Source organism: Gavia stellata, chromosome 8 (assembly GCF_030936135.1).
Source record: "Gavia stellata isolate bGavSte3 chromosome 8, bGavSte3.hap2, whole genome shotgun sequence".
Taxonomy (NCBI): Eukaryota; Metazoa; Chordata; class Aves; order Gaviiformes; family Gaviidae; genus Gavia; species Gavia stellata.
In genome coordinates, this window is record NC_082601.1 from 30,470,234 (window position 1) to 30,484,094 (window position 13,861).

Here is a 13,861-nt window from a genome sequence, read left to right on the forward strand (position 1 = left end):
GAAGGCCCAGAGCTGAAACTGAATTCCAAAAACGATTTGGAGGAGACACAGTAATAAAAGGAAACAAAAGTGCTCAAAGTTGGAAAGTTCCATCATACCCAGAATTCAAATTGCTTTGATTCTTGAACACCTTTCCAGTGTCCTGAATCAAGAAAACAGCTCAGTCACCGTGTAAGGCAGCCCTGGCCCATGTAGTGCTGTATGTGCAGGATCTAACATTTCAGCACTGCTCATCAAATGCAGGTGAATCCCTGAATATCCCATAGACTTTTCTCCACGTTTTACAGAGAGCAAAGAAAGGCTAACACATCAAAGTGTCTACGGCCATAGTGAGAGGCAGGGAACAGCTGTGTGCTGCTAACACATACACGCTCTTCCAAGTGACTTCCTGCAGAAGGGGAGCGGGTGCAAATGCTGCAATCTGGTTGCTTACCTGCACACTTGAAGCTCTGAACAGTGAGCCCTCTCTCTAGAGACAGCGTGGTCAGGATGCTCAGGAAGCTGGTGGTCACAGATTGCCGCTTGCTCTTTCTAAGATCGTCTCCAAAGGGCCGATGTCCAGGTTTGTTCCTAAGTGTGACCTGTGGGTTCTGAGTTAAACTTCTAGTAGCATTGGCTGCTGCTCTCAGTGCCTCCATCCACTCCTGGGCCCTCTGACGGGTCTCTGCACGCAGGCGGAGGACATCTTGAGGAAAAATGACCTGAAAGCAAGAGTCACAGCCATCCTGAGTATCCGTCTGGACCGACAGGCACACATCGACATTGTAGCTCAGCAGAGGATCTTCATCAAGCCTACCCGGTTGGAATGCCATGAGATAAGACCTGTTCAAGACAAAAGTAAATGCCTTCCAGTTATTCTGGACAGTTAACCTATAAAGAGTCCCTGATTTGAGAATATTTTGGTACTCTTTAGTGTTTTCAGTCAAATTCATGGATAGGAAGAGCTCCATAGGCTTCTCTAACAATCCATTGGTTTGAGAAAGGTCACTGTTATTGTCAGGCTTTGGCACATTCTCCAGTTTCTCCTGCTGTCTCGTGAAAGCAGGCACAGAAGCACGCACCATTTCCCAGAGTTTCTGTCCCCAGTCCAAAGCCTCCCATGAGGACTCTGCCTTCAGCTGTAGCTGCGAGTTGTCTGAAAGGACAGCGTCCACCACCTTGGTTTCAATGCAACCAGTAACAGTGACCCTTTGAAAGCGCATGAGTGGATACACGGTGGGAAGAGTCTGGTTGCCACTGCTGTCCAAGCAATACAGGTACAGTTTGTACGGGGAGAGCTCAGCGTAACAGGTTTGCCAGCAGCTGTCATTGTCTCTTCTAATTTCTAAGTATCCCTTCTTCAGAGTATTTGGGAACATTGGCTTCTGTTCTGGAGGAAACAAAATGAGAATGTTACCATTAATTCTTTTTAAATAATTGTTTCAAATTGCTATGTCATTCTGGCTTATCTACACATCCTACACATACATGATATATCTGGAGGATAGGATCACAGAAATAGCCTTCACCCAATAGGTTATAATTATCAAACACAAGCACTGACTCTACATTTGAGCCAAGGAGAATACAGCACTTTTTTACCCAGAGGTACCAAAACACTTTACAAAAAGGGGACAGGGAAACAGAGGGACAGAGAAACAAAGCAATTTTCCTGACATTATCCAGGAGAATAGTGACAGAGCAATAAAACACTGTAAGTCTCCCAGAACCTAGTCCAGAAGAGTACAGTATTATCAAAGTAACCTATTGTCAATTACAATGGATTTCACAGTGAGGAACAAATACAAATTAGAACACCTTCCCCTCATGCCCTCCTCTTTCCCAGGCTCAACTTCATGCTTTCACACACAACCCCTCTACCTCCTCCTGTCCCAATCAGCACAGGGGGAAAGGGAATGGGGGGGTCATGGTCAGTTCCCCTCTGCTGCTCCTTCCTCCTCCCACTTTTCTCCTGCTCCAGTGTGGGTCCTTCCCAGGGGCTGCAGTCCTTCAGGATAAACCTGCTTCTGCATGAGCACTCCACGGCCACAGTTCCTTCAGGAAACTTCCATCTTCTCCAGCACAGGGTCCTGCATGGGCTGCAGGGAGATACCTGCTCCACCATGTTCTCCCCAGGGTCTGCAGGGGAATCACTGCCCCGGCGCCTACGGCACCTTCTCCTCCCCTGACCCTGGGCTGCTCCTCACACTTTTTTCCTCACTCCCCACACCGCCGCGCAGTGCTTTGCCCTTTCTGAAACAGTGCTTTGCCCTTTCTGAAACGCGCTCTGCCAGACAGGCCCCACCTGTGGCTGAGGGGCGCAGCTGTGCCCCACGGAGGGGGGGCGCTGGAACCGGCCGGAACCGGCCGGAACCGCCCCGCTGCCAGCGCCTGGGCACTGCACCTGGACTTACCCAGGACAGGAGGAATGGAGAACTGTGCCCAACGGCAGCGGTTTCTTACCGCATTTCAGCACGACCTGGGACCAGAACGTTTTGCGCAGCTCCATTTACTAGAGAGGAGCTTTGCTGATTTATGAGAATCAGGCTCAGGACCAGCAGACGTGACAAAAACTAAAAGGTAAAAAACCCTAAAACTGCCCAGACTCAAACTCACATATCTAAGTGCCCCAGCACTTCAGATGCTTTGGAGCAGACCCTTTCACAAACCCTGACCCAAGGCAAAGTCGAGGGGAATTTTCTTCATCCTGAGAAAACCAGCCCATATATATACAAGTCACTCCATGCACCAAAGTGATACGAGTTTACATGGAGTTATCTAAAGCATTTCTGAGTTTTAAAAAAGGTTTATGTACAACATTTGTTCCAGTCTGATTTGCATCACTTCAGCCACCGTTAACACATGCAAATGTTGTATTTTCACCTGGGGCTGGACATGTGGCTCTACGCAATTTTTGTTCGTCCCTGTATAAATTCAGCGGCATTCACTGTCACGCTCTAACACTGACTTTAACACTTGGCACCCCAAAACAACCCAGCCCTGAGGAACAAATTCTTGCTCCTATTTGACTTCTACTTCACCTTTCCAGTAAGGGTACCTGTGATGGCTCTTGACTTACAAACAGTGGCAGAATTAACCGACACAAGCGAAGAGGTTCCTGCCTCCAGCTGTCCACCTCCCTTGGACACTGCTATTCCTGACGCAGGAGCAAGGTAGCCTCTTGGGAACAGCTCCTCGTCCACTGCCCCACACAATTAGGTCAAAACAAAAAATCAGCATCAATTGACCTTAACACACAGCGTTACAAACCGCAGCAATACAGGAGCTGTTTCACTCATGGTTTCTGCCCTTGGGCTGACAACCTTTGAAAGAGGGACAGCTGGAGGCGCAAAATGTTTTCAGTTTCTCAACTTAACCAGTTACCACTCATGTTAACAGGCCACGGTCTAACAAGTTTTAGACATGATCACCTCCAAGTATACCTAGGATGTCTTCAACACAGAGCTAAGAGAGTGGAAGCATCTGGGCTTGACGAAGCTTGGAAACAAAGAGCCAAGATGAGCCTGTATAGAAGTTACTGCACCCCCATCTCTACTGGGCTTCCCAGCTAATATGGCCAGCACTGCTGGCCAAGCTGTTCTCACCACCACTGGCTAATGGGTGAGTCTGTCCATCCTCCCAGGGGCACAAGGAGAGTCAGGGATTACGAGTATTTGAGGGACTTAGTTACTGTCCAAGGGGCTTCTCATACCAACCGGTGAGAAAACAGAACTTGGGCTGTAACCCACAGTCTAAGGAGATGCTCCCGTCCTCGGCTGAAAGCACTGCTGTAGTAAGTTGTGAAAGTTTCGTGTATGGGCAGGAGGAGGATTCAGGACAGCAACAGTGTAAAAGCTTAGGCTAGTTCTTCAGTGAAGACCAACTTTAAGGATTTGTAAGGATTAAGTAGACAAGTTTCAGTTAAACTTAATGAACATACATAAGAATTAATTGTTTGATATACTTAATGTGAGTATGCAAACCTCATGGGGATTAAAAAAAAGGGGGGAAGGATGCTACCTCGCATCCACACCAACACAAAGGATGCACTTAGGTTTTGCCTTGCCAGCTCAGCCTCAGCTTCCCCATGTCACCCACATACTCAGATTGGAGCCTGCATTTAACACCGTGTTCAAAGAACTCTACACTTTACCTACAAAGGTTTCCTGCATATATGACTAAAATCATAACAACAATTAAAAAATTGCTACTTTGGCACTAGGTCTGAAAAGGTGGAAGAGAAATCAATATAACTATACCTTGCAGACAAGTAAGCTACTCGAGAGTATTTCAGCTAAATATGAAAACTGAAAGCCTAATGTAAAACTCAAAACGGTAAGAGAAAAAGCACACTTTCATAGCCCAAATGGACAGATACCTGCGTGCGCACACACACTGAAAGAGAACCAATTTTGTTCACCATACATCTCTGGCCCTGACATTCATTAGTATTTCTGCGCTAACTCAAAAGCCATTAATTTCTCTGAATCCCACACTAATCCCTTTGTAGTGCAGATAATGGACAGCCATTCTAGAGTCATCTTCCCTTTCTATTAATCCAATCCAGGAGGCAGCGCTTCTGCAGCTCCAACTGCAATCTCTCTCGCTTCCATCAAGTACAGATGACAGTTCAAGCTTCTCCATAATAAGACAACTCGTAACCTTCCCCCAGCCACCCCTCCTTCATCTGCACACAGGTTTGCTTCTCTTTTGTTGAGTTAGAGAAAAGCTATCTCTCCCTGCCTTTCACAGACACCCCCCCATCTCCCTCCTTCGCCCCACTCCTTCCCTTCAAGCTCCTGTGAATCAGCCCCACTGGCTCTCGCGCTAACTGGGACAGAACCAGCAGCCAACTTGATTAAAATTCAAATGCCTCGTATTGTTTAGATCAGGGAAATAGACACTGGCAGAGACAGGCTGAATCCATATGCCACACACACACCCCCACACATACGCCTTACAACCCTCTGCTCCTTTATCTCCTCGATGTGCAGCGTGCCAGATAATGCCTTTCCACTCAGAGAGCAAATGCTACCATCTCTCCATCCACCTTCCAAACAGAAACTGTATCTCTTTTTCTCCCTACAGAGACAGGGAGAGTAAATTGAGGAAGAGTAAAAAAAGGGAAATAATCACAGTAAATGGCCCATGCCTGAGCCATTTGGAGTTCTAATTTCAAGGGAAGAGGGCAGAGGGAAACAGAGAGAGACTCAGCAGCTGGGGACAGGGCAATATCTTCCTCGGCATCTCTCCTCTCCTTTGGGAACTGCCCACTTGTCCCAGCTAGGAACCTGCACTGAGCACAGACCTACCCTTTCCACAGCTGGAGGCAGTTGGTGCGACCAGCACCTCAGGAGAGGGAGCCCAAGTTGTCTCAGCATGTCCAGAAGATATATGCTCCTGAATAACTGACTGTACTTGCATCCCTGTTGGTATGGTAGGAAAACTTACCCTGTTTTCCACCACTGAAGCACTTCCGATGACAGTAATAGAAAGTAACTTGGAAAAGAGCAGAAGCAGAGATGCCTAATTTCTGAGGGGTTTGTCTCTTGAGGTGGCACTCCTCTTTGGATTCTCTAATGCTTAGTAAGAGATAAGCATAAGTTACAGAGTTTTTGTCAGTAGTCCTCCTCTCTGATTTCCATAGAACTTAGCAGACACCTTTGGGACCTAAAATGCTCTCAGATTGGGTTGGGCTAGTCACCTGCTTGGTAGGGTTTGCTAGATCAGGGACAAACTGTGCCTCAGCCAGTGTGACTCAGATCCACAATGTCCACGTCCCTGCTACTTAAAAATATAGTCTTTTCTTCCCACCTATTTTCCCATCTGGCTCTGCAGGTATATCTCTTTCAGGCAAGTATATCTCATTCCACTTCGTCCTGAAATAATGGCATTGATATTTAGCCACAAATTTCCAGCAGATGACTGTCTTGGAGCCAAATCTGGCTTCCTCTCCCAATGCCACCTCTTTTCAAGGGACCACTACAGCAATGGGAGTTGTAACGAGGTAGCAGTTTGCATTAAATTAAATAAAGAAACAGCATCTCTCCCCACCAGAATGACATTCACTCTTTTTCATCTTCCTTAGGCTTAGGGAAAGCAACACCTGCTTTGAAAATGTTGAACTTGCAAACTCTTAATTTTAGATTTATGCATTGCTAGTGAGGTTGGCTTAGCTGTTCACCAAAAATAAGCTCCTCACTGAATGAACTGCCTAAACAGATGGATAAAGAACCTGAACAAATTATTCCTTATGCCTTTCCCTTCAGGTGTGGTATTGTATGAGAAACATACGAGGAACTCTGCTGAAGTCTACAGGATCCCAGCTACCCAGCCACTCCATCCAATCCTTTTTGCTCTTGTGCAGCAAGTTGAACACTTGTAGAGTGTTTGCTGAGCAGACCACCAGCACCCTGTGAATACTGACACGGTGCCTGTGCCAAGGGGGCAGTGGAGAAGGAGGTTGGATTCAGTCAAAGTGCAAGACCAACCCAGAACAGGACTCAACTCTGGCAGAGACAGAAGTATAATGAGTTGAAAGAGATGGTTACTTACTACCAGCTAGGAGATGCATAAAACAGCAGCACTTGCAAAAGAAGAATATCAAACGAAGATGGATTTGCTGATTTTTTTTATAAATTCACTCAGTTCAGCTTTAAAAAGAAGGAAGAAAGGGTATAAAGTGACTGTCAAAGCTACAAAAACAGCGTCAGTTCACATTAGGAGAGACAGCTGATACCACTAAGGTTATGATAGCAACTAACCTGAAAATTCAGTTATGAAAGTCATCACAACATCACTGGAAGCAATCAGCACTGCCCCAGGAGATGAAAACTCTGTTCATTAGCTTTATGGAGTGTTGTAACTCCAGAGCAAAAATCTCCATAAAGAATAACCTTCCCAACCAGAAGAGCTTCACAACCAAACTCATCAGTGCTGTTCACTGTGAATTTATCCACTGTATGTGAGCCCCTCCCATCGCACTCCCCTTTCCATCACCCTGCACCCTCCCACAGCCTCCCAGGCAAGGGAGTGGAGCAGGTCACGTTTCCCTCCACTCGAGGCAGCTGCCCAGCCTAGTCCCCTCTGCTGCTGCTGCTGCTCTCTGCCAGCCCCCCATGGCCCTTCCAGCTCGCAGAGTGCCCAAGCCCAAGAAGCAATCAGGAGTGAGCCTTCAGGGAACAAGTGCTGTATTCCCCAAATTAGCCAGGGGGGTTAGAGGGGAAGTATCATCCAGCAGATGAGTTGAAGTCATGTGATCCAAATTATACTCCCATTTGATCTTGGGCAAAGCGCCTCACCTCTCTTTATCTCTGCTAACCCTCCCTATCCTTACTGTGTGGTATATTTGAACTGTAGTCTCCTGGGAGAAGGGGCTATCTCTTGCTAGATGCACAGATAGTCCCTGACACTTACAGACCCCCGGTGGAGGGCATCCAGCTCACACTGGATTTTAAATAACATTTTTGTCTCCTTAAATCTTGAAAGGCCCCAAATCTGTGCAGTACAGCTACCTTTTTTTGATTACCTTTTGATGCTGAAAATAAACTGGCCACAAGAGCGGCATTGGTTCTCCAACTGGCTTGATACCTCTGGGATTATTTCCAAATGGTTTGAGCCTTCCTGCTCTCCAGAGAGGAAGGTGCAGAAGTGTTGTTTCTGCACATCTGCCTCTTGGATGACAGCACCATTATCTTCTGCACAACACCACCGGTCTATAATGTTCTGCTGTCCCAGTGGCAATTAACAGCCTATATTGGTCTGCCCCAGCGTTGTAGCTTCTGCATACCACAGACAAAAGACAGTGCTACAGAGGTGTTTTTGCAAAATCACAAATGGCAATCGGGCTTCAGAAACCTCCCTGGTAAATGGGTCAGGAGCTAGGCTTTACCTGGCTATCACTGGAAGGGAAGCATGAAGGCCGCATGCCACACCTCCAATGTTTCACACCTCTCGGGATCCCTGGCCACCTCTACCTCTGCAGCAACTCCCTTACCTGCCACACCTCCCTCTTCCAGCTAGCTGTCCTTGCAGCTCCTGCCCAAGCAGAACAACAGCAGCGATTGATGGCACTGCTGTCTGCTGCTCTGTGACCCACCACCACAAACCTGCTCAGCACACTGGTATGTACCATAAATGCTGCATGAGCCAACATCACAGGCACAGAGCTAGTACCAGCCACCACTACTGCTGCCGAAGGGGAGGATGTCTGGCAAACAAAGAAAACACCCCGAGATAAAGTCTGTGTGGTCGCCAGAATAAGAGAAAGCAGCACTGTAAAATGAATCCTCAGAACTCAAGGATCACCCCCAGTCCCCAATCTGTGAATCAGTGGTGTGTTGCTCATGAATACGGATTTACATGTCTCACCTCCGCAAAAACACACTAGAAAAGTATGTAATATGTACAAGAGCTATATGAAGAGGGGCCCAAACCTCTCTTGAAATATCCCCCGCAGAAACTCTGAGTACAAGACCATACCTTCAAAGTGCCCCAAACGATGGCTAGGCTCCCAGCCAGATAAAAAGATGTGAAGAGAAGGTGAAAGAAAAGGTATTTTTTTAAATCAGTCAGTTGAAAGAAGGAGGTGAAATCCTGCCCTCGATCAGACACAGTAGAATTAGGGCCTGTTGGCCAGTTTTAAGGCAGTCATCTTTCTCTGGTATGCCTATTTTGCGATGCCACAGTGCTGCAGACACCCCCTAGGCTCAGCTTCCTGACAGAACATACTGCCAAAATCAATGGGGCTGGCTGAGTACCTCCATAGCTGCTTGTTGGAGAGGGGCACACGGCGTCAGTCTTCTACACTAAGGACAGTTTGTCAGCGTGCTGGTGCTCAGTGGAGTGACAGCTCTGGAGTTCCCCATGCTCACAGGCATGGCAGGCAAACAAAACAGCTACCCAGGGAAAATACTATAGCACCCACACTCTCGGGAGTGGCTGTGTTTGAATGAAAACATCCACATGACTTTCGAAGATAACTGCTCACACATTGTGTTTTAATGATCTAAGCAAGCTTTCGCTGGATACTACAGAAGCAGCATTCTCCCTTTGTTTGCCAGGCCACATGCCCAGAAATACAAAAGCCTGCCTTGAATTCGCTTACAACTTTCATCTTTGCTAGCTCCACTTACCGCTTGACACTGCTCCGTAGCAGTGTTCATTTCTAGCACGCTAGGTGTTTTGCCAGCAGACCTAAGGAGATACTGCTCCAAAAGGCACAGCTTCTTTTTACATCCTTTTCTTTCACATCACATCGAAAGGATCCAGTTTCATCTTATTTGAATTATAAAAGAGCAAGCAGCAGGAACAGATAAGCTTATAGTAATAAATATACTGTGAAGATAAGGGAAAAAAAATTGTGAAGAGTTAATCAGTGCAGCAACTCGGTCAGCCTTGGAGGACTGGGAGACCTCTACAGGCTCCAAAGGGAAGTCCTTTACCCCCATGAGGACTGACAGGAGTGGCTGAAGTTGCTCTCAGTATCTCATACGCATTCGTTTAATCTGTATTAAGGCCCTGGAAAGGGATGTCTCCACAGGCTGCGGCCATTATGACCCCTTCAACCGCTGCAGCAGCTTTTACTCAACGTTAAAATACATTTTTTTGTCTTTTGTGGAGAACAATTACCAGTCCCAGATACACATATCTGCAACACCTACTTTCTTGCTTTTGCTTTTCTCTTTTCAAGCTCGGCTCACAGCAGCAACAAACTCTGTGGCAGGCTCTCTTATAAACACAGAGGGAAATAATACTGTGGCTACCTTCTAAGACCTGCACAGCAGCTGAACAGAACAGGTTAAGGAAATAGGTTAAAAGAGTGCATTTTCAGAGCACAGAAGTTCTCCTTCCTCAAAGAAGGTACCCCTGCCTTCAAACATCCCATGCAGAAAGGCTCTTGGAGGACATGCAGCAACCACTGATGAATGCCTTGCACCTTTGCAAAAAGCAATAGGAAAAGTGTGGGTTGAGCCCCTTACAGGTACTGACTGCTGCTGCGCTACACGTGAGTACTGGGAGAGGTTCTTCAGCCACTCTTACTAATCCATTTCCTTCCCCTGCTCGGTTCACCTCCGAGACCCCAGAATTTGACCATGCTGAGACTCTTCTGTAAAAAGACATTTTGAAGAGACCTATGCCCCTGGCAGCACTGAGCACAGCAGTGGGACTTGTTCCTGGTACCACAGAGAAACTGTGGAACAGATGGGCTATGAGATACCTGGCACTATTGCAGACAATATGAAACCAAGAGTTTTCTTCATGGAAATCTGTCAATTTCTGTTTTTGTTAAGAGTGTTAATATTGTCCTACTTCACAAAACTACTTTACAGATGGGAGGTTTCACAGTTGTAACTCATAACTACAAACTGTTTAACATAAAATCACAATGATAAAGAGTATATCACACTTTAACACGTTTTGTTCACTTTTTCCTGCATGAAGAAAAACTTCATTGGATTAACTGCATTTAAACAGTATAAGTGCCCGCTGAGGGGCTGGGAAGAGTACAACTGAACTCCACTGATACTACCAAAGCGGCACACACCTTGGGTACACACTGCAATGTGGTGACTGAATCCTGGACACAATCGAGCTTAAGGAATCCCAAGAACAGATCCACCTGTACACAGAGCGCGTTTCTTGTCTTTTCTCTTCCTCTCATGGTTGCATCACCAAAGGTTTTCTATCAAGCTGTTCTAGACGCTGGTTTGAAGTCCTGCTACAGACTTGACTCTGGATACATACAGCAAGGCCCTTTTAGGGCTTCCAGAGGGTTGGTGCATCTCCCTGTGGTGGAGTGGGAGCCAGTGTCGAAGGAGGACAACACTGCAGACAGGCCAGCTTCTGAAATCACAGAGACTCTCACCCAGGAGGGGGAGACACTGCAGTACGTGGTCCCTGACTTCAGAAGCAATGGCGTCCCAGCACTGCAGTTCCTAATAAAATCTGTTTGCTAGAAGGGGAAGAACCACCTACATCACTGTTTCCATTTTTCATTTTGCGTCCTTTTATGAACAGTTGCATCACACTGTCTTGCATCTGTGTGTAAGGAAGAGGGGAATGTAATTTCCTTCACCCCAGACAGAGGTGCAATGCATTAGGTGCACCCCAAATTACTCTTGCAGTTGCCTGAGCCCCGGACTGACAGAAGGGAGACCAGTTCAGCCTCGGACTCTGCTGCTCCGCACCAGCTGGATTGGTGACTTGCTTCTTACAGGCTGGGGATCCAGTGGCAGTTTGAAACGACTCTCACTGAATAAGTACATGAACAGGTTTTTAAATACAGAATGGCTTAGGTATTCCTTATTATAAACAGTATATTATAAACAGAAGCCCCTTCTTTTTGAGGGCTGTGTGGGGAAATTGGGCCAAAAAGATTAAGCTTAAAACACTATCGGGGACATGTATTGACCTTTAATGGCTAGATTTTAATGGTGTTTCCATGGGCTTATAAAGGTGTTACATGTTAAGTTAAACCCATGAGATGCCCAGGATACAGTTGGTGAGAACTGAGAGCTCTGTCTCCAGGCTTCTGGGTACGTTCCTGTTCTGCATCCCTTCCATAGGAAGGGCACAGAAGAGAGACCCCACTCTAGGGGAAGCAACATATCTCCCTAAACAAAACTAACAGCAAGTATACTTGCCCTGTCAACCAAGAGCACCCTTCTTTGCAATACAGTAACTATGTCACAATGTAATACAATAACCTACAGGTTTGTGCATGTATATATACATGCATATATATACCTACATATTACATATATTTATATACGCACATATCCACAAACACAAACATTTAGGCACCTGTTTTTCATGCTCCAAAATAGCTGACTTATCTGGAAAACCTAACCCAAAAGGCTTATTTTAACCCTAAACAGACTATCTATTCATAACTGGAGTAATTTCGCCATATGCACACGCTTTCACAACCCTTTGATTTTTAAATTCCTTTGTTAAGTCCTGCCTTTATTTAGATTATAAAATCTTTGTGGCACTAGCTGCTTTTCTTTTTCATAAGTGCCCAGCCACTTCTAGCATCTACAAAATAAATCATGGAGATGGAGACACTGGGTCAGTGTTTCCGAAGCCCTAAGCACAACCTCTTCCAGCGCAGTGCTTGAGAAAGGAAAAGGAAAAAGTATCACTCGCTGAACCATCGCTTCATACAGCTCACTGGAGACGCCTGCCTCAATCTGTTAACAAGACTTCCTGTACCCCATACAAAGGTGGCAGAGATGCCTTAATATTGACAAGCACAAATTGCATGCTTGAGTTTTTGTTAATTGTTTATGGACTGAATAGCCAGCATTTCTTAAAGAAACAGAGCAGAGATCTCAGGCCTCACAATAAAGCTTTGTATGCCCTCTTTTTAATGGCCACTCTTAAACTTTTACAAAAACTGCCTTTGTTTGAATTTGCCATTCTCCCAATAGCTTTAAGGATTCAAAGTTTTTTTAGTTTGGGACAATCAGGTAAGGAAATGATCAGAAACACATAACAAATTTTTCTTCCTGAGTTGAACAAAATAGAAGCAAAAAGTAAAACAAGTTTAGTTTTTCAAAGCATGAAAGGAACAGAAGTCAAGATTGGTTTAAAAACTGATCCTTAGGCAGGCAAACAGACAACAGAGCCATGTTGATTTCTATCCTCTTAAGAGCTACCTCACAGTTGGGTTTTGGGGGTTTTGTTTGGTTTTTTTTGAAACATGCAGCTCCTCTTTCAAGATAAGTATTAAAAACAAATAGAAAAGTCCTCATATCAACAGAGACAATAAAGCACCAGCACAAACCTGTGTTTCCTTGGATGTCCTCTCCCTTGGTTAACGCCAGGTAAGAGAGCAGAGCACAGTTATTGTCCTGACCAGGCGCAGGTGGCTGCTGCGGGGAGGTGCCCGTGAAGACCACTCCCCAGTTTACATGGCTGATATCGGAGCGTGACCTGTTGTGTCCCGGCCTGAATGTGGAGGCTTCCTCATTCTGCACCAGGATGTCGTTCACTGAGCGAGGCCTGTCTCTCCTCCGCTGGCAGATATTGAAGATGTTAAAAGCTGCAGTCTCCCCTTCCCCTGCCCAAGCAAGGTTGTCAGCAGCTGTTCCCCTCTGCACCACGCGCTGGTCTTTGGCCGGGAATGCTGTCTGAGCTTTGGTTTCCAAGAGGCCATTTTTGCAGTGATCCCAGATGAGGCTACTTTTGGCTAAGGAGGTGACGTTCCTCAGATTCCTGCTCTCTGCTATTTGATCAAATACTTCATGCCCAACCAGTTCGGGGACCTCCTGTACACCGTACACGTCAGAGGGCTGCACAATCTTTTCAAGCTTAGTATCAAAACTATTGAAAAAGTCTTCAGTCACTTCCAAGGCAGGGCTAATGTCATCAACTTCAAGAGCCTCCATATCCTGTGCTGCTGGTGGGCCCGAGGCGTCGTGATGCGTTAAAAAGATACCACATCAATATCCAGAGAAAGAGCTGCTTCACATCTGTCCTTGGCACACCATTAACTTAAAGGTGGTGGGGCAAATACATTCACCAATGACAATCCTTAGTGGTAGAAAGGAACGAAATCAACCCGTCTTCAGATGGGAGACTTAACATCCACTGACCGAGTGGGCTACAGTCCCTCTATCAGATAAGCTCATAGTGATGGAGAGTACCTGTAAAGCAAAGCAAAACATCATGTCAGTAAAGCCTTTTTCCCAGATAAATACGTTTAATCACATCACTCCTTTCACAGTCACTGTCTCCTTGATTCTACTTTCTCCTTCACTTGGCACCAACATTATTATGTGTGAAGAACCTCTCTGGGGTTTCTGTTGTTCACTGTGTGTGGACTCTGTGTATTATCACTTCTTGAACTGGAACCTGCAGAGAGCAGGATGGGGCA

At 46.1% G+C, this 13,861-nt stretch overlaps 1 protein-coding gene across 1 annotated transcript in view; it reads right to left on the reverse strand.

The window, feature by feature from the left end:
* PLEKHM3 (pleckstrin homology domain containing M3) overlaps positions 1-13,410 on the reverse strand; it is a 76,194-nt gene extending 62,784 nt beyond the window's left edge. The window contains exons 1-2 of the mRNA XM_059820669.1: positions 12,770-13,410; positions 434-1,369 (exon numbers count right to left, since the gene is read on the reverse strand). Of these exons, the coding sequence (XP_059676652.1) occupies positions 434-1,369; positions 12,770-13,373 (1,540 nt within the window). The 5' untranslated portion in view covers positions 13,374-13,410. The remainder of the gene's footprint in view (positions 1-433; positions 1,370-12,769) is intronic.
* Between the last annotated feature and the right edge of the window lie 451 nt (positions 13,411-13,861).